The sequence below is a fragment of the Callionymus lyra genome, chromosome 9 (assembly GCF_982586985.1).
Source record: "Callionymus lyra chromosome 9, fCalLyr1.hap1.1, whole genome shotgun sequence".
Taxonomy (NCBI): domain Eukaryota; kingdom Metazoa; phylum Chordata; class Actinopteri; order Syngnathiformes; family Callionymidae; genus Callionymus; species Callionymus lyra.
Window position 1 is genome coordinate 13691356 of NC_141826.1, and position 26219 is coordinate 13717574.

A 26219-nucleotide genomic window follows, 5' to 3' on the forward strand; every position below is an offset into this window, starting at 1 on the left:
GACAAATACTACTATGGACCAGAATGTATAAAGTACATTTCCAATATTATTTTAAACTACTACTACTCTGCTTAAAATAAACATAAAAATGACTAACTATTGTGTAAAAAAACAAAACAACAAGACCAAAAACCATCTTTAGTATATAAGTCTAATTATCCTACTGGCCTTCAATATGTCAGCGACTACAAGTTTAATAAAATCATGTTTGAAAAGTATTGTTTGCTACATCAAAAGCGCAGATGTGAAGTCGTAACTGCGGGATAAATTCAAGTCATGTGGCGGAAGATTCCTGCTGCGGAACCGAAAAGCTGTGAGTGACAGAAACATGTGTTTGCTGCCTCTAAATGGAGATGACACCTCTGATAGTGGTGAGTGAGCGGCGATGGGCTGACTTCACGTTAAAAGGCTCTGAAATGTGGTCTGTCAAGAGGGGGTCGGAGGTCGCCGGGAGAGGGGAGGACGAGGTAAAAGGGGGTCAAAACAGTTGTCGTCTCAAGCCCGCGCGAGGGGATCGTTTCGACGAATCCGCGGGAAAGCGTCGCGTCGTTTGTCAGCGATACGACGACGCAAACAAATCCCTCCATGTGTTTTCCATCGGCGCGAGGACGATAAATTAATTTCACGTCGCCGAAATGGTTATTGAAATGACAGTCAGGACTGGGGGTCAGAGGTCGGAGGCTCCTAGCGTTGAGTCCGTGTGATTTATGGCGGCGAGATGCGAAAAACGTCGGCGCTGAAGGAGAGAGGGTTTTCATTTGTGTCGACACCTGTGCGTAGGATGGATCAATCTATCCGCCGCCTTGGAATTTTGATTACATTTTCAAGCAGTATAACTGTAAAAACGTAATAAAAAAAAAAGATGGACTCAACGTCAGCTTGAACGGAATCCTAAAGTTTGGAAAGACAGACTGAGGGGGAAAAAAAAGAATATTTTAAACTGGTTGACGTGCTTGACAGGAAAATGGAAATGGAGGTTGACAGACTAACTGACGGACACGTTAATGAATGACTCGAAACACGATGACACACGGATACAAGGAAACACTGATGACTGACAGACGGAGGAATCCACATCTGCACACGTACATATTTAAAGATGACACTCGGACCGTAAAGGGGAGCTCGCTGGCACAGCAGACGGAAGGACGGCCGATCGTTTTCCAAGTGGTTTTTAACTCTAAAAACACACTACAATTTCAACGGCAAACAATTTTTTCGTGATGTCTCACAATGAGTGTGTGCAGCTAACATCATTTTTTCCGTTAGAATTGTTTTCATCTCATCTGATTATTCAAGAGTTACTCAAGTGATAAAGTGTAAAGATCAGGGGTCTCACACTTGTGGCCAAAGGATGATGTTATTCTATGTTGACCTTTGCATCCTTTTCTTTGTGTCATTTCCTTTGAACTATGTTCTTTGTATTTTGCACTTTGTCATCCCTTGCACTTTGTTCTTTGTGCCACCGAGTAAAAATTAAGGAGGGTAAAACATATATAATCAAACAATAAAATCAAGCTACATATTATAAAAATATAATTTCGTTGTATTTATTTATTTTTTAATTATAATAAAAGGACTAAAGTAATAAAAGAAAAATGCTCTAGTCATAATTAGATACAAGAAATATAACTATTATTTTTTAATTTCATCAAAAATAAAAAAAAATATATGCACTGGCACTAAACGTTTCTAGTTCTGAAAATTTTCAATTTCTTTTTGTGTATCTGCCTGATTGTAACGTATAGTGACTGGATCAGGTCAAGCAAATGGGGCGCAAAGGTGGCGTAAGACCCCATTGAAATTTGAAAGAAGATTCAAAATTTTCATTAAATTTAAACCATAATTATTACATGGTAATAAAGAAATATTGACAGAATTTAAGTATATTGTGTTCATTTTAGGGGGGCCGGAAAGGGGGGCAGAAGACCACCTGGGAAAATTAAAATATGTTGTTATATGGAGGAAATAAAATACCATATTTATAAGCTATTTACAGTAAGAATGATTTCCATAATATCTGCTCCTTTCATCCCGTAAACTTATTGAATTTACTCTCATATCTCAGCTCACTTTCTCAAGCATTGTTTGTGTTCCTTTTCAAATTTAATTGAATCTAAATATTTTAAAACTCTTTAAGCAAACCTACGTATTTGACCTACAAACGGCAGCTATTTAAACCAGAAAATGTTCAACGAAAATTCACAGTTAAACCCCACAAGAATGCAGAAAATGTTAGACAACAATTAGATTGACTCTATTAATCCCTCTGAGAAATTGGGTTCCAGTTCACAGCAGATGCCATACAAACAAGACCAAGAACAAAGTGCAAAACAAAGTACAAGTGTAAAGAACATGGATCGAAATAAAGAACATGGATCAAAAGACAAATAATGCAAAGAGAAGGATACAAAGTTAACATGGAATAGAATCATCTTTTCCCTCCACTCCTGCCCTCAAACTCAGAATTAAACAATCTAATAACACAAGTAATGAATGAGTCCCTGAGTCTATTAGTGTTGCATCATGGGAGGAGCATTATAAATATAGATCAACAAATAAAAATAATATAAATGTGAAAAACTCCTCTGCCTGTAGCGTAGTCTTCTCTAGAATATACCTTTTGAGTTGAGAACCCTGGTGTAGATGGTGTTTAAATTTTCTAGGTGGGTTAATCCTTCCAGGAGTTAGAGTAGTTTTAAAACGTCAAACCATGTCAGTGGAGACAGGATGGTACTTGAAGGCTTAAAGAAAACAACATGACTCTGATTCAATAATAACCAACAAGACGTAGGGTCGAGGCGGTCAGTTTTATAGCCTTTACATATTTATAAAAAACATTATTTTAAATACAGCTTCTTGCCAAACCAGGACGTTTTACAATCAGAGGTCGGAGCCCACTGAGAACCGTGGTTTTGTTTCGCTGGCCTTTATTATGATTATGACTAAGAGGGATCATTTTCCAAATTTCGGGATCGCCGTGCCCCGGACCGTGTGGTCTGGTGGTGTTCTCCGTGGTCGAACGGGGGAGAAACTTGTCATGATTTGGAAAAGCACAAAAGGATTTCTTCGTCAGGAAACTGCTTTGTGCGAAAGTGTCTGGTGATGATTCATAACTTTAATAGGAGGTGTTGCTATTTTGGGGGAGCCGGGGGTCAATGATTTCAAACGGTGGGCGTCTTTCCTCTGGGTTTATTTCCACGGGTGCCCACAGGAGTGAAAGTCAGGGTCCCCGTTATCATTATCGCTGAGGGTTGAAAGGTCGGCGTCTGTGTCTTCTCCAGCCCTGGTTTGACGGAGTGACCCCGAGACCTCCACCCTCCTTTCCTTTTGCTTCTTTCCCCTCCACGCCTCGTTTCTCAAACAAATGTTTTGGTAGCTTTGATAACTTCCACTCTGGCCCCGACACACAATGGTTCCTCCTCGATTACACACACACAACAAAACACACACACTCTAGTTTTAGCAGCTGCCAACTATTTATTCTATTTTATTCTATATTTATATGTAATTATATATAATTGTTTTACAATTAGTGATTAATCTCACATCTTTTAATTTGAAAAATTAAGTAATTAATAGTTATTTGTAAATAAATACATTGATAAGTTTTAGATAATATAGTATTTAGGATAATTTCTTAACAATATTCTATTTATTTTAATGTAATAAAGTATAAAAAACCCATAAATGCATATCTGGAGATGTTTAGATTTTATTATAAAAAAATATTTAACGTTGTCATACTATTATGTTATAGATTACTATTATTTATTTATTTATTTATTTTCTACAAAATCAACTCATCTAAATAATAATAATTCATTATATTTGCAACTATATTTCATATTTTGTACTACATTTCCAATAAAATCTAAACATCACCATATATTTATTTTACTTTTTAAATTATATGATATAAATCACTTCACAATTATTAAAATTTTTCCATGGAATAAACGGATAGAAATTATCTGTTTGATTAATATATGTTGTTTCTTGTGCATGTGTTAATCTATTATCTAAAGAAAATGGAGAGATTTAAACATATTATTTAAAAGAAAGGATCAAATGATTTGTTTTAAAAATGCTTCATTTTAATTAGAAGGAAGATAACGTAATATTTTAATTTATTGTAATAATTGTTACATATTATAAGTTTTTTGTTAGTCCTAAGTTTAGTAAAGAATATAATAAAATAAAAATACACACGAGCTGAAGTCAAGGTTGTGATAGTTGTGTTTTATTTGGATGTGTAAAAATAATATAAATAATAAAAACAAATAAATGCAAATCATTGTTCTGCTTTTTACCCACTGAAAACAACACTTCGACCTATATTTGGGTTGTTATGCAATAATTTAGTTTGACTTCTATAAAAGGAAATATGGCGTTAAATTCCTCCCATAGTCTAAATAACTCTAGAGACCAGTTCTTGAGGTTAAAACTACATTCAACAATAAGAAAAAAATAAAAAATTATTTTGAGGTTTTCACTCCACAAGGTGTTTCCCATTCCTTTGTTTTTTTTCTTCTTTTCTGCAGATTCAAAAGTGTTGTAGGTTCGACTCATAGACAAAACAAGCCCTCCGAGACATTCCTCCGCTTCTCAATACTTTCTCTGTTTTTAAGACTCTTCCCACATAATGCCGATCAAAAAAGCACGACCGTCTTCTCGACGTAGTTCCCAAGAACTGAAATGACCCTGAAGGTCACTGGCGACTTTAAAACACTCAGATCTTCGTGCGTTCACTCCCACGTCAGGACACGCTAAGATCTGAGAGTGATATCTGGCGTTAGGAGGTGCACAGCTTGATATGGACTCACATCCTCTCTCTCGCACACACACATCTAATGATAACCTTCAGGTCATGATCACAGGAAACCAGACAGACTCCCTAGAGTACAAAATTTGACCTATGAACCAACAACCCTTTTAAGGTGGTGTCTTTGACTGGTTCATGTCAGTTCAGACCATTTATTTAACCCTTTTAGGACAATTGCATACAGGTGACCTGTTTTTATTTTAATGTATTAAATGGATGTAGAACTGTTTTATATATATTGTTTGACTCGTGATGAAAATCTGTGTTTTGACAAAAACCCAACACAAATCACTGGATTTTCAACTACTTAACATACTATTAACTTACACTTCTGATTATTATTATATACTTTTTCGACAAGGGTTTTTAAGCCGTTGTTTTAGGACTTATAATATAACCAGAGATGAATAGAAAAATTAGTTTTATGCATTTCAATGTGACACAAAACAGCCCAAATATCATTTTAACCGAAACAAAATGACTGTCTGACTCACTTTCTAACCTAAGTTCCGAACAAATTAAAGATGTTCACTGTTTTTTTATTTCATCTCACTCCCTCTCAGTGACCTCAGCCGCATGTTTTTAGGTCATTTTCACTTCTGAAGGTTGCCAATAACTAGGGCTGCAGCAACCAAAAATTATCAAATATCAGCTTCTAAAAATCTAAACCTATAATCGAGTAATGGATGGCATATGCTTATATGTACTTTGATTTAAAAAAAAGACATTATACTCACAATACATTGAAAACTGGTTTCTTTTGACTGATACACTGTTCAAGTTTCAGACTATTATTAGAATAATAAATTATCGAACCAAAAATAACAACAATATACTTGACAATGTTTTACTTTTGTGTCTATAATGTAAATAAAAGCGAAGTAAAAATGGTTCCAGGAAAAAGAAAAACCTACCTGTGATGATATACCTCTGTAAACTGTACTTTTAAATTTTCCATGAAGGACAAAAAAGGTTTATATACGTATTTTTTATTGAATAATCCATTTATTCTAGTATTTGTTTAATTGCCACTTATAAACTGCTCTGGCTGCCTAATTTTTCTATCATGTTGCCACCAAAAAACAATTCAATATGTTGTGTTTACAACACTCAAAGAAAGTTCAATGCTGCTAAATGGTTTGTTGATTAAGAAACCTTTCTAGGTATATTAATATTGATTTTGTTCTTTGAAATAGCCTTTGTCTCGATCTTTAATTCTTCCTTCTGTCTTTTAAAACAGTCGCCTGAACAGAAACAAGCTCCACGTCCTTCCCGAGCTCCTCTTCCAGTCCAACCCCAAGCTCGTCCGACTGTAAGTACATCTTTTCCATCTTTTCTCGCCTGATCCTTGCTCCGCCTTTTCTGCCTCCGATGTCGTCTGTGATCTGTTGTGACAGAATCTGATTCTGTAAGACTCGGTAACAATGCTGATCCGTGCATGTTGAGAGGAGTTGATGTGAGGGCGGGTGAAAGAAACATGCTCTCTGGGAGTAGTTGGTGGAATGTAAAGGCTATATTTTTGGATATCAGAGTTTATCATACGACTCATCTGTGATGCCAAGAAACACCTTAAAAGTCGAAAGCTGCTCTTAGTATTTTGACAGAAATCATAGACTGTTTTGATATCTTCGTATGTTGTCATGTGAGCATGTTGGTCTATTTATTTTGTTTCAGTAGATCTAGATTGACAGTTTCTATGGAAAAAAAAGAAACCACTGAAATGTATGGGGGAGAAAAAAAAGTCGTCATCTGAGAAAAACTACTGCTGCATATATACTGGTATTAGTGTCAGGGTACTTCACAACATGCCAAACATTTATTTGAGACTTCTTGATATCAACATGACCTTTAGAAAATGTTAAATGTAAAAAAAACGAAAAAACAAACAAATTACAATTAAAAAAGGTTCAATATTTCAGGTTAAATTTATGACTTTTATGTAAGTTTACAGTTTTTTATTATGGTTCTTTCAATATTGTGTTTTGATCTCACAAGTACTTTAACTACGAAATATATTTGCGCTTAATAATATATGATATATAATTGAATGTCTGTCTCTTAAGTGAAGATGTTTAAATTCTATAACCTTGCAGCTTTTTGGACTTTTTTTTTACTACATTTTATTCAGTTTTTATTTTTATAATGAGACACAAATGCCAGTATTGAGTGATTTAAACACAAAACAATTGTTTTTCCCACACTTTAGTGGATCCCGAAAGCAACTTTAAAAGAAGACTTATGATAATATATACATTTTTTCAAAACTGAAAGAACCACCAGGACCAAAAGGTGTCTTTTAGATGTATAAAGTCTATGTTTAATGGGAAATGTTTATATTTGACTGTAGTTTTTAAGCAAACCTTGATCTCATTTGTATACAGTTTTTGTTTCATACTCTTATTTTGCTCTGCTCTAGTTTTATATCATTTTAAAATGTTTTTTCAACTTTTCCAGACTCAATTTCTCAAAAAATGTCATTTGCCTGTCTGTTACATCATTTTGGGTCTTTATTTTATACGTTGGCATCCACCTTAATCTGTATAATCCAATTGTGAGGTTTTCCAACTTTCTTTCAGCTTTCAATCATTTTCATATCTGTGCGATCAAACGGTTTCAGAAGAAATACTGGTCATGAGTATTTTCTTCACCATTTCCTCCGAGCGATTCCTCCTGTTGGCAGGAAAGGACGACGCAAATGAAATCTTCACAGCAGGGTGCACTTAGAGCAACCTCTATTCAAATTTCTGTACATACTGATACTGTGTTTATATTTGTGGTAATGGCTGATGTATTGCCCGGGACAGTCGAGTCGACTGTTTTGGCTGGAAGGAAATTGTCATCTACGTCAGCTGCGGCTTTTAGATCGCGCTCCGAAAACTCTCTGGGATACAAAGTGACAAACACGGCAACGTTTCTCATTGTGTTTAGTTGTTTTTTTTCGTGTGGTGAGAATATTTCCTCCTCTGACTGGCTCAGTTTTCCATGAAAACCCCCAATTGTTCTCAAAAAAAAAGCTGGTTCGATATGGATCCCTGTAGGACCGTCTGCTGGGTTATAGCAGTGGAAATGGGGGAAGCGTGGTCCAAACACAACACTATAAATTGTACCTACTTTTTCCATCAGCACGTTTTATATACCAGTTATTGAGGGTTACCATCGGTATGTGTTTAAGTTCGGCTGGTTTCCTTTGGAGCCTTTCGCTCCAAGAAGCAAGTGCATTAGCAACATCATCGGAGATGCTAATGGCTACACTTTTGTTGCATTTAGCTACGACGGTATAGTGGTTGGCTTGTGGCCTAAGAAGTTGAAGGTTCAATCCCAGCTCAAGATCGTTCAGTTAGCAAGACACTAAACCCTGATTGCTTCTATTGGTGTGCTTGCATTCTGCGTTGCAGCCTACTCCCATCAGAGTCTGAATGTGTTGCAAGTCGCTTTGGACAAAACAAAAAGCTGTTTTCATTACATAGTTTATTTTTATTTTTTCATTGAGAGCTTGTGGAGACTGTGAGCTCATCGTTAACTCGTCTGAAATCAGAATCACGTATTTGGTTCTTATAATGACACTTGGAAGCTTTTTCGAATCAACAGTTGTGATCAACAGTTAAACATCCGAACCAGCAGTGTCAAACACAATCACACAAGAAGGTGTGGTTGATAAAACACAGTCCAAGTTGCCGGGCCAAACAAAAGTCGACTTTTATTGAAGAGTAAAAACAGAGATATGAGTATAAGCAGAATCAGTTTAGCCTGTACTTACTGGAGGCGGATATTGGAATCAAGCAGTGTTTAGTTTTTTTTAAATAAACTCCCAGATTATTTGATAAAATGAAAAAGCTTTTAATTCCAGATTGGGTTGATTGTGTCTGCATCACTGAATTTCCTACTACCGCACAGCTGCTTGTAGCACCCGCACATAGCACTCAAACAACTGGTGATGAAACCAAAACTAACAATGACTTGTTGACATTGGCACTTGTCGAATCCATCTTGTGTCGGCTGCGGCTCAGAGTCTCGCAGATATAAAGTCAGACAATGAAGTCAGAGAAGCCCGAGCGGAGAGAGAGAGAGAGAGAGAAGATAAGGCTGGAAAGCGAGAGTGATAATAACAGCAGGAGGTTCAAGAAGGAGGAGACGAGTCGTTTTTTGCTAGCGGCTTTCTGGTTTGAGTTCATAACCTTCTCTACTGTCAGCCTTGGTTAGATATTAAATGATGGCAGTGTGATAGGAATTACCTCTTAACCCCTCCTATTAAAGCTCTGTGGTCTGAGGTTTGGAGACGGCAGGGGAGGGAAGAAGCTGGACTAGCATTAAGGGAAAATAGGGATGTGGGCCTTGACTCTTGAGCAGGGCAGGAGTTACGGCCAAGAGGTATCAAACCGGATAATGGCTTTTACAAAAACGCCATTCTGCCTCGATGGCACGAAAAGCCACCGTTGTTTCAAAGACCGGGCTGAGATCGATCCAGCAGATACTACTTGACGGTGACTTATGAACGGCAGGTAACGCGGAGGTCAAGCGGATCAAAGGATGCCGGTGAAGGATGGAGGGAGTCGGTAGATGGATGGTGTGATCGGAGCGAGTGGCCCCAGTAGGTACGCAGCTGGGGAACGAGTGTGGTCTGGATGGCCGTATGGACGGATATTCGATCGGACTCTGTGGGTTTCACCATGTGCAGTCTGTGGTCGCCACGCCGGTTCACGATTGATGCGGCTCGAGTTTGGAGTGGACGCCATCTGTGTGCAGGAATATACATTTCTCATTTGACTGTGGAAGCCATTGTTTTGTTTTTTTTTGCTGGCTGTTGTTTACAAGCAGAGAACGTATCAGAAAGATTTATACGACTAAGTATGCACGACGCTATGCAGTCTCATCCGGCTCCCTGTCTTATATTTTATGGTTATGATCCTTCTGCTGAGATTGAGTGAGTGTGTATTTGCGTGCAGAGCTCCCCAGTGTCCAGTCTGTGTATATGAAGAAACATTGGTTTACTGCCAGCGATGCTCGTGAAGCATCATTATTCTCCTCTATTACAGCAGCTCAGGTTTCACTTGATTAGTTTCCACGAGAGGAGAACGGCACGTGGAAGATAAAAAATGAGAGCATCATTAGAACAGACAGATACTTTTTCCTTTCTTCTTTTTTTTTCTTCTCCTGCAAGTCTAGAGGGACCTCAGATGTTCAAGGTACTGGATTAGAAGCAGAACTATTCGTGTGTAACATGTATAAGGAACATTTTAACCCTTTTTATGACAACAAATGTATTCTGGGGAATGCATGTACTTTACTTTTATGGCTGTATTATTATTTAAAAATATTCTGAAACCAGGGACCCGGGTCTAGGCAGGGGCAAGAGGGGGCCTGGCCCCCTCAAATAAATGTTGTGCCCCCTCAAACTTACATGTAAGTAAGTAAGTAACAGCACAATGCCCCCTCAAGATTTGTGGCTGCCCCCTCATACATGCCTGTCTAGACCCGGCCCTGTCTGAAACTTAGTTTTTTGGACCGACACAGTTTTTCAGTTATTCAACATAATTGTGGTACAGTTATTTTATTTTTACAACAAAGCCAGCTCCAACGATCTTTCTTTCTAATGTCTCTTTCTCTCAATAAACTAAATGAAATATTTTGGCCTAATCGATTATTCAAACTATATTGGGATACCCATGCAAATCTATAAACGTCCAAATCAGTTCTATTGTAGGTCTGTCTGCACAAGTCCTGTTAAAAAGTCAGGGTCCTTTAACATGTCAGATCTATTGGCTAAAAAAAAGTTGTTTGTGTTCCTAGGCCAGAAAGTGTCCTTAGAAATGATGTTGACACATTGGGATTTTATCTATTATTTAGTCCAATTTAGTCAAAGGGCATTGTAAGTTTTCGGAAACAATGTCCTGACTCACAGTAGACTACTGGCCGTAGTGAAATGCCATCAGATGACAGTGCCTGAATAAAACTGTCCTGTCCTAGAAAGATGCATCTTGTGAAGGTTTGGCTAATGCTATTAGCTCCTGAATACAGTTGGAAGAGATAGGGTTAAAGAAGTTTATCTGGGAGATCAAGATCATGAACTGGTATTTAAAAGGGGCAGCTCAGTTTGGAGATGAAATTAGGGGAGAAGGATCTTTTGGACACTTGAAAGGGGAGAGACATCGTTGGACCATGAATGTTGGAGACAGGACTTGAAGATGAAAATGAATGAAATTCAAGTCAATTATGGACTTAAGGGTGAAAAGAGTCAAGATAGGTTCGGGTGGTGGACCAGAAGAAACAATATAAAGAGGTGACGGTAAATACTTAATGAGATTTGGATTGTGATGCCAGATGGATTTTATTAGGCTCTACATTTAGGGTGTAAGGCTAATGACAAACGAGCTGTATTTGTTCATATCTCCACGTCTACTTTTCAACCATATGCATGGCCTCTTTCACAGTCTCGACAAACCTTTACTTTGGCACCTCTCCTGTTTCCATTCTCAGATTTTGTTTTCTTCCAGGCTTCTCTCACCGTGCACGCACAGGCCATTGCATCCTTCCTCAATTTGTCTGAATTCCCACCTGCGCTATCCCACAATGATTGGAAATATAACTCCAGAACAAAGTGCCTCTTTCCAAAAATAGTAGGGGGAGCTAATAACACAGAGCTGCTGGGTCTGGCCACCATATTTGCTTTGATGAAGACCCCGATGCCGAGAAAACTCCAGAGTGTCTTTTTCCAGTTTGTGGCCTTCAGCTCCGTCTTTAACAATGCTGCCGTGCTCACGATGCTCTTACGGCGCCCCAATAAAATGCATCGCAGCAGGAATACCAGCAAAAACATTCAGCCTGAAAGGATTCTGTTGGCGGCCTAATGGAAAAATTGAGTGTCTGTCCAGAGGGATGCTGTGAAGAATTTTATACCATCAAAGTGTCCTTGAAAATGATGTTTAATCGCCGCATGGTCTCTCTCGGCAGGCCAACAGGGATAACCACATTAGATCAACACCTCAAAAGAAAAGTGGAGCAGGAAACTGGGGGGCGAAGATAATGGTACTAAACCCAGATGAAACAATTGAGAAGGTAGTGGTCACTGAATTTTGACCTGGATGCTTGCCAGTGTAAATTCCTGAACTGATGAGTTGCTGTTAATGAGACCTGCTTGAACTATTGAGTTACCCTTGAGCAAGGCACTTAACCTTCAAATACTTCAGCGGGGGCTTCCAGATGGGAGCATAACGCTTCTTGGCTGTTACTGTAAATACAAGGAGGGTGAGGAATGAGAGTGGGAAGGGAAGGCTGAAGGGGTCATTTGAGATGTCTTTTCCTCCTAATTAACTTAATGGAGAAAGACGAGGAGTTCGCCTTTAATCTTTGCTAATTGTCCATTTAGAGGCGACTGCCATAGTTTACCTGCTGGAATGTTTGGGTTAGTGTTTCAGGAAGCGGGTGCTCTGTTCAAGAACAGCGATTGGATGAAGCAGTCGAGATCTCAACTTCCATTGGTGGGAATGGTTGGGAGGCTTTACACCTTTTAGCTTTTCCTTCCTTAATCCTGCTTCTTTCTCAGCGTAGGGTCTCTTGGATACCCCCTCCCATACCCCCCTATACCACACCAGCAGAACAAACAGCTGAAATGTTTGTGTTGCTGACAGGAATCAGAAGATTGTTTTCTTGTCACTAGGCTGCAGGAATTTGTTTGTTTTTCACGGCACTGGGACTGGCGAGAAACCGATTATTCAGAGTTACACAAATACGCACATAGATAACCTCTATTCCGGAATTTGTTTTTTAGCACCAACCTGGAGGGTAACGATGACATTTGTACTTTAAATCTTTCCCTATGTGGTTACCATGACACCCGTTGATCACCATCACTCATTGTTTAATAAGTGTTTTTCTTTGAGAGAATAAACATTCACGGAAAAGTCAGTCGGGGAAGTGAATTTGTGAGGTTCTTTATTTACCAGTGTAAAGCGAGATACCTTCCAATTAAATAAGAATGACCGTGAAATGCAAACCTTATTATGCAGCTGCAGCACATGGCTGGTAGAGCCTGACATGCAGCTGCTCCAGACAGACCATACACAGCGGTAGACTATTTATGCTTGTCCCACAGGTTAATCAATCTTTCTCACATTGAGTCTTAATGTTTTTGGCATAATCCCTTCCTCAAACAAGGGTAATAAACATGCCAGTTGGTTCAAAGCCTAATGGGTGTCGCTGCATTAAACAGCCCCAGGAGGCCCACGTCCTGCACCACTAAAACATCACTGATTATCAGTGGAATTTCCAAAGTGGGACATGTTTTCTGGAAGTCCTCTGAATTACTGCTTCTTTCAGTGGCTCAGATCCCACGTTCCGTGAAGAGCCATGATGTTTTTCAGATAAACATATTGACAAGAATTAAGGAGGTATTCGCTTCCATTTGTTGCAGCCGCACACATGGTAGTATAGCGTTATTTGCCAAGGTACTTCAGAAGGGAATACCCTTTAGTGCAACCATTGTCTGCTTCCTAGAAAACTACCAATAATTTGATCTTTGCTATCCATCGTTAGGTGTCAATATAAATATATATATATAGATATTTATAAAAGGCGTGTTTGTCTTCCTGTCCATGTGCCTCATCGTAATGTCTTACAGACTCAAACATTAGCATGTTGACTTTTGACCTCTCAGTGAAGGTTTAAGGGGGGAGGTCAACTCAATCAGGTCAACTGGAAGGTCTCACAAGGGCTAGAAAAGCCCCCCATGAAAATTTGAATAGGTCCAATTTCAATTGACCATGTGTTATCTCGGGGTCAAGTTGACCCGGAGGCCCGAAAAAAAAAAGAAAGTTATTGGGTTATGCCTTGTGTTGTCTCTGGGTCAAAGTAAACGACCTCCACCACTGCATAGGTATTTCTTGAAGTCGTTCACCTTGACCCAGAAGCAACACAAGGGATACCACAAACCTTGACCCTTAGATAACAGAAGAGTTAAATTCATACTATGTTTAATTTTTTCAAAATTAGGAAGATTTTCACGTTTTCTGCTCATTTCGTCAATTGGTAAGACCCTCAATCTTCCTGAACTGTCTTCTTCCTTCTATGCTCTCAGTGTATTTTTGATTATATTCAAGTATTTGTGTGTTTGTAATCTCTACACCCCTATTAAAATGAAGCTACCAACCCAACTTATCTCGGCATAGCTTGCTTTTTCAGCTAGATTTCAATAAAGTCATTGAGGAAAATAATACTAAACCAAAGTCCAATGAAAAAAAAATTCAGTTGAGAAGTAGGACAATGTCCAATGATCCCAGAATTCCAGGCGCACAAAACATGGCCTCCAAGGAACGTTCTTTAGTGTGACTGGCGGATTTGCAAGAACAAAAAAAAAGGGTGACTGTACCAATCCGGAGTTAAACGATGACGATATAACGTCCGTCCTTTGCGAGCTATTGAGCAAGGTGTGAGTACACAAAATAAAAGAAGACAACTATACGACTTGGCAGGCTGGATTTAGCCCTTTGGCTTTGAGTTTGATCTGAAATGGCCTATTTGATGGATTAAATCTACTGGCCAGTGGTGATAAATGCTTGGATTTTTCGTCACTACTTCAATCATTCCCTGCGAGCATGCTGCTGGAATCGCGCTCTGATGTTTGACTAAGTCCTGGCATGACGCCTTTAAGTTCACGGCAGCAACACCTCACTCACCGTGGCAGCTACCCAGCTAGCTTTTTTTTTGTTGTTTTTTTGCCTCTGGGCCTGAAACCATTAAATAATTGTGGGAGGCTTATGTGGATTCTTTTTTTTTCGTCTCAAATTTTATGGAAAATAATTTTATACAGCAAGTGGCTCCACCTGGAAGTCATTTAACCACATTAATAAAGGTGGATGCAGGAGTCCAACAAAAAAAAAAGAGGTTTATTAGAAATGTTTCAGATAAGTTTAGTTGTGTGTCTGTGTGATTCATTTGTTGGGGTAATTTGTGTCTCCACTCGCGTCTGCCTCTCCTCTCATATACATCTTGAATGTATTTGTGTGCGTCTACTTATATAGACGTCTTTTGCTTGCGTGTGTACATGTAGTGAGGTAAACTTGATTCAGTGCCAAACACATTTGCGTAGTGTTTGTTTAATCGCAATTTAGGTTTACATGAGAAACGCTAATCAAAAACAGGCTGCACTCCCTGGAACGCGGGATAAAGCTGGAGGAGGAAAAAAAAAAAAAAAAAAGCAGTGAGGAAGATGGACGAGGGAGCGTTGAAGAGGATCCAAATGGGCGGAGTGGAAATAAAACCAGACAAGTTAAGGTTGACAGGTGAATTGAAAAAAAAAAAAGTGTTTAGAAGCATTTGTTGATTGTTGACTTGCGCAGCGTTCTAATGATTTGGCACCGATTTGCTTTATTTTCCTAAAACCTTCTTTTAAAATCCCCGGCATCTGGCTTCTGGTTCCGTCTATGTACGCGTTAGCTTTTGAATGTGTTTACGGCGTTGGTTTTAAAAACAAAACAAAACACTGAAGCAGAGCACACACTGCACTCCATCACTGACAGGAGTGAAACCGCTAAACAAATACAATGTTCTCCATAATTACATTCACGACTTTACGATGATAGAAAAGACAGATTCTTTCCTCATGGAAGCTTTCAGTTTTATGTCATCGTTATATTTCCAGAACGAGCAGTTCCTTTGGCAGCGTGGTGAAACGGCTGGTGGTGGTGATGGTGGTGGTGGGGGGGGGGGGGAACACACATCTTTTCAGGACTATGGAACTTGTATTAAATTGTCAGCGGGAGAGTAAAAACATGCTTGATTGTGGATGAAAGTAATAAGATGTGTTTTAGTGTTTTCAGCTGAGATTAGAAAAAATCCGTATGTAATAAAAGAGTCAGTTTTTCGCCACAAATTTCCTTAAAATATTACAGCTTGTTCGTCTCACGCGATTTTCAACCCATTTATTTGATTTTCTTTTTTTTTTACAAGCAGCTTGTTGAGATGAACCACTTTTATTTCTATAGATATTTATCCTGAACCGGATTCTTCCTTATTACCATTGACCACATGGAGAGTAATATTGAACAATGAAAGTTTGATTGATCTCATTGAATGCCACACTATATAAAGCGACTTGAAACTACCTCTTTTTCCAAAGTCCTTTTCTAGTTTTTACTAGAAAGAGAAGATGCCTATACTTGGTAGTATACTTCTGTAACCTTAAAATGTTCCAATTAATACCAAAGACGTATCAGTATAATGTAATTAAAGTACACTACAGATTAGTATACATACTATACTTATAGTTGTAAGGTATTAAGTCAATTAACTTAACTGATAATTTTTTGGGCATTTTTAAAACTTTTTTAAAGGAAAAATGTAGGTTTCCTTTCAGAACATTTGAGTTACATTTTTTTTGCGTTCATATTTTGTATTTGCAGCATTATTTTTTTTTATTTTTTACTTTTTTGAATGAAAAATAAAAGTTTTTTTTACTGGATATTTGACATTTTAGAAATTACCATTTCCAAATTTGGGTAACATTTCTTTGTGTTCATTTATCTAAATGTATGTTTTGCGGTAATTGTTGGATACGTTTATTTTTTTGGCATTTAACTTTTTTGAATGGGAAAAAAAGCAGCTTTTTTAAACTTTAGAAAATCAAAACATGGTCATTTTTGAACAATTTCTTTTGAATTGACTTGAGTAAATGTTTCAAAGTAAATTACGTTTTAAAGTTTTTTTTAAGGATAGTTTGCCAAGGGCCTGAGATGGTACATTCATGGTCCTGTGGTATTGGCAGTCCTGGTAAACAATGTGTTTCCCCTGGCATTTATGTTAGCAGCAGATTTCGTCAGACTTGGTGAGGGCCCTGCAGTTTGAGTCCAGATTTGAGTTCTTCCTTTTTTGCCAAAATACGATGCTGGTGGTCTACAAACTGTATGTGCTTTTGTAATTTATAATTTTACAGAATTCCAAACCACAAATGCCGCGATTTGAATTTTAAAATTGAGGTTTTCATGCCAGTTTCTGTGTGTTCAGCTGTCCCACTTTGTGGGAGGTCTACTTAGCTACTGTTTTTCTTTGTTCACCATTATTATGGCTGGAGTATCCATGCTTGGCACTGGCAAGTGTCGCACACAAGCACGTCCTCATTTCTAACTCATATTTTCTGTGTTTAAGTCTACTAGCTGTCTGTGGCAGTTCATCGGTTTAGCTGGTGATTTACTGTGTTTTAGTAAAGTCTGACAGCGACAAATGAACCCAAACTGTTGTTTGGGCTTCGGACAAAACGGGTCACACACATGGAAAGACCCAGACACCGACCAGCCTCGCGTGTAAACACAGATGGAAAACAAACTTTCGTGATTTGGAATATACCAAAAATCAAACGGTAAGACAAATGAAGTACGTCATCCTGGATTCTCTCAGGGACTGAAAATGGATTGTTTGTCATGACGTTACTGTGTTACTGTGGCGTAACTTCTTTTTCGAAGACCTAATTTTGGATCCTGAAGCCGTTTCCCACGAGTTAACTGACGAAAATAACATTAGCTACTACAATCCAACATTTGAACGTTCCCTAATCATGTCCACATTGAAGCTGAAACATTAGACTAAACATTGCAAACAATACTTCTCTCCCTCCCAAAGTGGAGATCGGCAGCTGTACCCGAGAACCGAAATGAATTCAACGTTGAGTGCCACCTTGTCGGATTTGGCTGGACGTCCGCCGCGCAGAAACTACAGTTTCTCTCGTGTAAATGGAGCCGTTCTCTGAATAGCGTTTGGCAGAAAGTTGAATGAGGATAGGGAATTTGATGAACGGTTCCCAGTGAGAACGAAAGGAAGAGCCAATGATCTTCTCCGTGCATGACAGTCTTTGGGGGAAGAAAAAAAAAATGGAAAATGTATTATAAATATATTAAGAAACACTATTTACAAAACTACACATGTAACAAGGCCCATCAATCATCTTGAGTTTCAGGCGATCTGTAAGAAAGCACCAAATTAAATTTGACAATAACTTAATTTTCTCTATCTGTAGTATAAACATTACACTTTTCTAACCAAAGAGTGACGAACTCCCTAAAGCAAAACCATGTGTCGTACGCTAATGCTCGCGTATGGGGCGAGAGGGAACAAGTGAAATCCATTTTTTTGGAGCATGTCCTGAATCTATTTAGCAACGAGATTATTTTATCAAGCCACTGAGTCAGTGTCCGTTATAACCTCTGCCAAGGAGGTTATATGATCGCCTGGGTGCTCTGTCAATGTTCAGGAAATCTAAACGTATTTGGGGATTGGCAATTTCATTACAAATGCCAAAAAATAATATATATGGGAGAAACTTGGCAGAGGTTTGAGCTCTTTTCTTGTTTTAAATAAATTAGGTTTACAGTCCCTTGATCATCATAGGGTTATTTTCCAGAGCCCCTAACAATAGGGATTAGAAGATTCTGGATCTTTTTTAAGCATTCACCCCCTGAATGTCAAGTTCTATTCTCTTTCCTTGGTGCCTAACGCTTAATGCCAGGAAGACCAAAAATATCCTAGATGATACAATAATAAATTTGGTCAATGTCATTTGCTATCTGGAATTTGCCATCTACCTGTCATTGTAGCGCTGGGCACAAAGTGGGCGAGTTCCCAGGGGGCAACCATTCTCCATGGTGCCACCGACGGGTTGTCAACATACATTACAATTCAAATAAAACTCCAATAGTCAAACTTTAAAAATGTAATTTCTGAAACCCAATACGCCACAAAATTCACCAGGATGTACTTTGTCTCACCAGCAATAAAGGCTTAATTAATGCAGAAAAGAAATGTGTCTCTGTCACCACACTGTCCTAAAAGTAAATAATCTTGTAACATAATTTAGATATACTAGAAAGAAAGACCTTCAAGAAAAAAAAGACACAATCTGACAAATGTAGTCTTTGTAAGATAATAAATGTATTTTCATCTGGTTATACAGTCATGTTCAGACGGCAACATTTTCTTCTGGTTGGTTTAAGTCCTTATGTCAAAAGTTCTCTTTAAACGTATTGTTATCATAATTTTTTATCGCTCATTGTTCTGATATTTTATGTTCTTTTTTCAGCCTTGAGAAGAAGACACACATTTATTGATAACAACCAATACGATGTACTTCAACTTTCCACCACAACAGGTTGCTGCGATTCTAACTAATCCGAACTAATCAAAGGTTTGCGAAAAACATCTGTTTCAAAAGAGTCAAAACAGGTGTAAGGATGAGCTTATTGAGCTCATGCATACGCTCTTGGATTATTTCATGAACTGGGTGTGTTTCTTTAATGGCCAGCATTACAAAAGCCTATGACCTCACAGGCAAAACAACCAAGTTTAACAACTGTCTAATCTTGGAAGGGTTTTTTTTTTCCATGAGTCTGATCCCAGGACACCTTATAAGCATCCGGAGGTTTTTTTTGCAGATCACAAAACACATATTTGATCGTTTAGCAAGTCAAACTCTATTCATGAGCAAACACCACAAAGCCTTAAGTGAAGGACGGAAGGCAAATCTAAATTTCTTCAATCCATTCCTTGCAAAATGCTTGCAGCTACATCATTATAGCTGTATATGTTATTAAAAATACATTTCTATGCCAGAAGCTAAAAAAGCTCCAGAAACATCCTTTTGTCACTGATCTTTTTGCCAAAAAACATGGCATCTCTGATATGCATCAAACACCTAACCAGCTGGAGAGTACACGCATTAAACGCTTCGCAAGATGTGCTTGTGTTGCCACCTGTTGATGATGTAATATATTTTCTGAAAGTTTTTTGATGTTGCTCCGCTTGAATTTCGCAGCATAAAAATGTTGTGTTCTTCCTTAAAGAAGATGATGCGCCAGAGAAGATAACCAGAAGTCGGCAGCAAAAGTCAACACACCCACAATAAAAATAACAAGCAAAAATAAGTCAAAAATTCCACAACAAATACAATCAATCAATGATTAGTGATTTCAACATAAGATCCATCTTTCAAAACTTCACCACGCCAAGTCCTCCCAAACACCATTAGCCCATTGCCGGGGAACCCCTTTGCAAAACAGAAAAAAGCTTTGGAAAAAAAAACCAAACCTTTATTTCCTTTCTTCACTCATTTGTTATTTGTTTTGACTTGTGGGGCAATTGTGGCCATTTTTCTGTATGTCTGTAAAGCTATACTTTGTGTATACTTCCTAACATTTCCGTATTTGAGATCTCATCTTTAGCTCTAGCTGTTAGTCTCCTCCTTTGCTCTTTTTCCTTTCAGAAAATTGAAAATGTCCTGCTTCCAAGCTAGCTACAAGCTACATGGTAACAGGTGCATACAGCTAGGTTGACGTTTGTTTAGGTATAATCGGAAACTTGTGAATCTGAAGATCAAGGCAGTTTCCTTGTTTGTATGTTCAGGGTTAATGGTCAAAAATGTATTTCGGATATTAAAATTCCATTCTTCCATTTCCCTCCAATTTTCAAAACCCCCCATAGCATAGCATATGCCCTTGCTGCCCCCCAAGTTTGGCAAAGCCCTCACTTTAAAAACCACTGAGCTACATCATGTCACAATCTTAGGCAGGTGTTTACGTTAAACTCACTAAACTTAACCAGAGACAAAAGATACGTTTATAAGAACTTCCTGCTTCGCTACTTCTTTTCCGGGTGACATTGCACTACTTCCTGTTCAAGCGACACTTTGATATTTGCTGTTTGGGCTTCAGTGTAGCTTGATAAGGAAATGAAGAGACGATAACATGCAGTAAAATGTAATATTTTACGTGGTGAATACATGTCTTTGAGGGAGGCTTTAGTCCTGGGCCAAAATCTGGATTGTATCGATCGCATCTCCGTTTTTTAAAAATAATTGAGTTTGACCTGTGTCTTAAACCGTTGTGTAGACACTAGTAAAGTTGATATTGTATGATGGAGAAGTTTTAATTATATTTGGAAACAAAATGTTCTCACCAATCTTTTGCTTACTTGAGTTTTTAAACCTGGTTCAGTGCTTGTTGTTCTTGGTTAAAACCGCCAGAGCTTATGCAGGAACTTTCCTGAGTCAGTTTCGATAAAAGCGTCTGCGAAAAGATTTATAACGTGACGCAATGTATGAATCAACCACAACACAAGGAACCTAGCTTACTGGTGTTTCGGAATATTGTAAGAACATCTGAGCAGAGTATGATGACCCCAAACATAATAGTACAACAGTGTCCAGCGGTTACTAATGCAGCACACTTTTTTTTTTTCTTTTATATTGGAGCTTTTGCTACATTTGTTGAGTCAAGAGAGAGATGGCCGGCGAGAGGAGAGAATGAAATGAAAGAGTCAGCAGAAGTAGAAACGGAGAAGTGAGACAGAGAGATTGGGCCACATGAATGGAGATTTAACCAGAGCTGGTCTAAATACAGAGCGCCACAAACCCACTTTAAAACCTGTTGAGATATATTTATACCTCAGTCACAAACACAGTCATAGACCAGAGGACACACTCAGTCTCTGTTTACTTCTGCCCCTTTATTGAAACTGCTCGGCAAATATTATGTAACCACCTTCAGCTTGCATTAAAATAACTTCTTGTCTTTGAACCCCAGCTGCAAAAATTGTCCTATACATGACCAAGTTGTGTACGCCTTGTGTGCGACGACTCCCTGTTTTAAGGTGTGTAGTGATGAAAGCTAGGCTAACCTTCTGTTAACGGTGAACGACGGTGGTTATATTTAGGTCAAGAATGGAAATGAAAGATGGTGAAAAGCCAACATTGTTTGGCTGTTTCAAACAAAGACTGACGCACGCTGTGTTAACGTTTCAAAGTAACTATAGATTTTGTCTTCTAATCACAGTGGCAGAGAGAAAAGCAAGTCAAGAGAGAGGAAGTAAAACGAAAGAAATAATATAATCCAAAAATAAAGTTGTTAGTCTCTATTTGACTCTCAAATAGTAGGTTGTGACCCGAACGAACGGGTGCTGTAAACTGGGTGTTCATATACAAATAGAAAAAATACTATTAATACTATAACTATTATTAACACTTAAATATATTTTATCAATATTGTAATGCATGGGTTTCACTTGCATTAGCAATGACTAATAAAAGAGAAAATAATAGAATATCTTCCGAGACATTATATGTTTTTTTCTGGGATATATATTAGAATTTATACTTGATTTCCAAATGCATTTTTCCCAATAGATCAATAAGTTTCTCTCTATCTTTATATATAATACAACTCTTGGCCAACAGTTATCGTCTGGGGTTGGAAAGGGGGACTATCAGTTGTTACAGAGGTTAAAAAACTACTGTTTGATGTAGCTCCATGTTTGTTTATTAGCCGAGGCTAGGTATCGCTGGAAAGTTACCAGAAGTTTTAGCATCAGTAAAAAATCATTGAGGTATCTCAAATAGCTTTAGTTTTAAACCTTCATATTTATAAATAAAACTTCAAACATGAATTAAAAAATATTTTGTATTTCTACTCAATCATACTACCGAATTAAAATGTTATGGCTATGGCTACTAGGGTTAACATTAGCATAAACTAGCATATCTGCTAAAGCTAACAATGCGAGCAATCGTACATCACATCTAATAAAAATGGTTGATCAAAGAAGGTAGCTAGTGTTGTTTCATGGTGTTTCAGTTAAATACTGTTGCAGCAGAAAACCAGATGGTGATGAGGACGTCTTTATTTTTTCTTTAAGAGTTGAGAAAATATAATCTTGGCAATTTCTGTTGATTGAATACAGAAGGAATATCTAATGAAACCGTGAAAGTCTAGAGAGAAACACCAATTGCCTTTTTAGGGTCTGTCAGACCGTGACCTCTCTTCATGGTTCAGGATCAGGTATGTAACTCATTAGCTTCTCGAAACACAGTTAATCATACGGAGAACATTCGAGCGCAGGAACCCGGGGCCCCGATTCTAGAAATGGAGAACAAGCGCATGTAAGCGAGCGGACCAAGACAAATAAGCGTGCTTCTGAGAAGTCCATGTCTGGGAGGCGCACATTTTCGGCACAGGCAGGAAATGACCCCGAGCTCAGAGGCGAGACACAGACAAGAATCCGAGAGAGGAAGATCAAGTGCTAAACAGAGCGAATAAATGTTAGTATCATCAGGAGGCGAAGCTAAATAAACAGCCCCGAGGCGTCAAGTGGTGCCTACTAAAGTCCTCGCCACCCACCGCCTGGTGGCCCGCTTTGATGTGGTCGCTTAAGAGATGATGTCACCGGCCACTGCTTAGTCGAGTCTGCTCCGCCGCGCTGCCACCGTTAACAGGCTGATTCACACCACATTAGCAGCCCTGAGTCATTACGCGGCTTTTTTCTTTCAAAAATAAACATATAGAACATGGACGTCTTGGATAGATGGTTCCAAATATTTCCGATAACTGACGTTTTATGGCTTTGTGTTTTCGGAAGCAGGAAAAAAAAAAAAGGATCTCGGGAGGAAAAACAGACCTGACAAGATTTTTTTTTTTTTTTTTTTACAAGGTGTCGGACTTAGAGGAGCTGTCGGCTGATGAGAACGCGGACATTTCTGTGCAAACACAAAAACCTCGTTCATGCCACCTCGGTGACAAGGCGCTCGCCGAGTCTTCGGTCGTGCACGTGCAAGCCAGACGCGGATCAGATGTGGGTTAGTTTGTCTGCCTGATTACGTTCACGTACTCAAAAATCTGTGCCGAACATAATCCAGTTAAGCGCCTAAATCACTAAATGAGAGCCTTGTGTTTGGGTTTGGAATACTTTCGCACTTAAAAAAAAAAACTTGCGACGACAATTATGGTTCAGCAGAAAGTGACGCACTGCTTCACCCTCCCTTCTGTGTCTTGTATTCCCCTCCATGCCTGGCTCTGGCATATTTGGCATTTCTTCCATATTTTCTTTAAGTGAATCAGGGCTGACGCACTCACACACACGTGGCTTTTATTAGACGCACTTTTGTAGTGTGATTAAGATGAACAAAAACACACAACTAAGACGGGGACACACATGGATGTGTAGCCTCAGGATCTGATGTGGTCATATTAGTCCACCAAAAGGTGTTACCGGCGATAAAGTTTATACGCGTGTTTGTGTGTTTTGAGATTTAATGAGAAACCAATGTGTTTTTCATGGTTCTTTTCTGAGAGTTTATAAGGCTGCCACCCGTCACTTGAAATACCAAATCATCCCCTATTTGACTTTTAATGAAGCAACCCCTTGTGGGAATATGATGGTGGACGATTTCTCCTGTGGTTCTGCTAAACTTTCAGCTATTTACCTGCCTATAAATTGGCATAAACCAAAGGTTACAATTGTAACCGTGGTTCGACTTCCTGTATTAAACGCTTTGGCGTAGTAAGTGAAAGCATAGCATAGGTTGAGGTTTTTTTTTCCTTTCCACAAAATTAAAGTTATATGTATAACTTATATTTCAATTTGTTTAAGCCCTCGATCCCAGCCCTACACCTCTGTTGAGACCACCTGTGAGACACAGGGGTTTCCCAATTCTCCATTGGATGAAGGGGAAGGGGTAAGACAAAAATCCAGCTAGCGCTCGAAAACGAGGGAAGTTGGAGGCACACTTGAAACGGAGGGGTATAATGCATTTACCCAAAATGGTACAGATTTGAGACCATGGTGAAGCAAGTGAGCAACAAAGAGCATAAATGTTGTAGGACTGTACCAATTAACCCTAGGGCTAAGGGGTAGGCGAAGGGGTATGGCTAAGATGGAGAATTGGACCTCAACCCTAATATGTTTCGGGCTTAAAGGAGTGAATAAATGTTAGTACTATCAGGAGATTAAGCTAAATAAACAGATCTGTCTTGTATTTGAGGTTAACGGAAGCTTTCCTTTATGAAAATATGATGGGATGCTATTTTTTCTGTAGATGTCCTGAACACACCACAACGCTATTAAGCTTGTGTCTGGCGCTGTGGCCTAAATCCAAATGGTTTAGGAACATATATAAATATAATTGAGTTTAAATATTCAACAAGCAATGTTTTTTCTATTTGTTTTTCAAGCGTGTGTTTATTTAAGAGGGAAGAGCATGCATGAAGTAGAAAAAGACTATCCTCTATATTTTCTTTAATAAAATCAGTTATATTTATTTTTTTTATTAACAAGTTTTGAAGGGACTCTTGGCTGAAATGTTGATTAATTTTTTGCAATAAAGTTCTTGTGTTACTAAATGAATCTTTGGTAATACACTTTCTTTTTCCAAGTGAAAACTGTGATACCCCCTAAAAAGTCAAGTAGTTCAGTCTTTTGTCCAAGTGTATAAACTGATACACTACTGTTCACAAAGTCAAAGTTAATTACTCGTAGAGATCCCTAAGTCACGATTTATTATCTGCAGTTATATTTACAGGAACTGGGAGAGATTAAAAAAGAAACACATGTTGGACTCTATTCCGTCGTTTCCCCCCGAGGGACTGTAAGAGGGTGTTCGTCCTTTTGTCATAACATTACATCTTTGCATAGTTTCCTGCGTGTGTGATGACATGAGATAATGTCATGGATGGCGAACGTTGGCGGCGCTTTTGAAGCACTTCTGATTTTAATTAGTACCGTTTCATTAGCACACGGATTCCTGGAAGCACGTGGGCCCTACCGCACACGTATATGGATTATGTTTTAAATGACGGGAAAGAGCCTTTGAGCGCAGTGATGCCCGCTCTTTGAGGCCTTTGAAACGCATGCCAAGGTTTGAGTAGCAGCCGCTGTGCTATGTTTATTGAGCTCATTGTTTAAAAGGTATCAGCGTGTCTGATTATGATGCCAACATCATTCTCCGAGGTTAATCTTAACCTTTGAGGCCATTGTTTTATGAAATGATATGCTTATTTTTACATTATAAAGCAGTATTGAGCCATATTTGAAGGCTATTTATTTATGTTAAAGAATGGCTGGGTGGTATAATCTTAAATTGAGGTATGAATTTAATCCTTTGTGAAGAAATTAGAGAGATTTCCTGGACATATTGTCTGGAAACAGGTCTGATGACTTCATTTCGGTAAAGATTTGAGCAGTACAACTATACATTGTGTGGAGTCCCTCAAGGTTCTGTTCTGGGTCCTTTATTGTTTTTGCTTTGCTTTGTTTCAACTTTAAAATTCTGGTTTTTACTTTCAGAGCTATTCATGGTCAGGCTCCTCCTTACATCACTGATCTGATCCAGCCTTACACCCCAGCTCGGGCTCTGAGGTCTGTGGATCAGAATCTACTGATGGTTCCTCGCACACGGTTCAGGACCAGAGGAGAGAAATCTTTTCAGGCAGTTGCTCCTAAGCTTTGGAACAATCTTCCTCTCTTTCTGTGTTTGATGGAGTCTACTGACTCCTTTAAGAAACATCTTAAGACGTTTCTATTTGTTCAGGCTTTTCCTTGATTTTCTGGAATTCCTGTTGAGTTATCACTTTTATCTTGATCTTTAAAATAT

General features: G+C 38.5%; 1 protein-coding gene across 3 annotated transcripts in view; it reads left to right on the forward strand.

The window, feature by feature from the left end:
* slit3 (slit homolog 3 (Drosophila)) overlaps positions 1 to 26219 on the forward strand; it is a 258143-nt gene that overhangs the window by 26765 nt on the left and 205159 nt on the right. For all 3 annotated transcript variants that reach the window (XM_087799783.1, XM_087799784.1, XM_087799782.1), the window contains exon 4: positions 6066 to 6137. In XM_087799783.1, coding sequence (XP_087655909.1) covers positions 6066 to 6137 — 72 coding nt within the window. The remainder of the gene's footprint in view (positions 1 to 6065; positions 6138 to 26219) is intronic.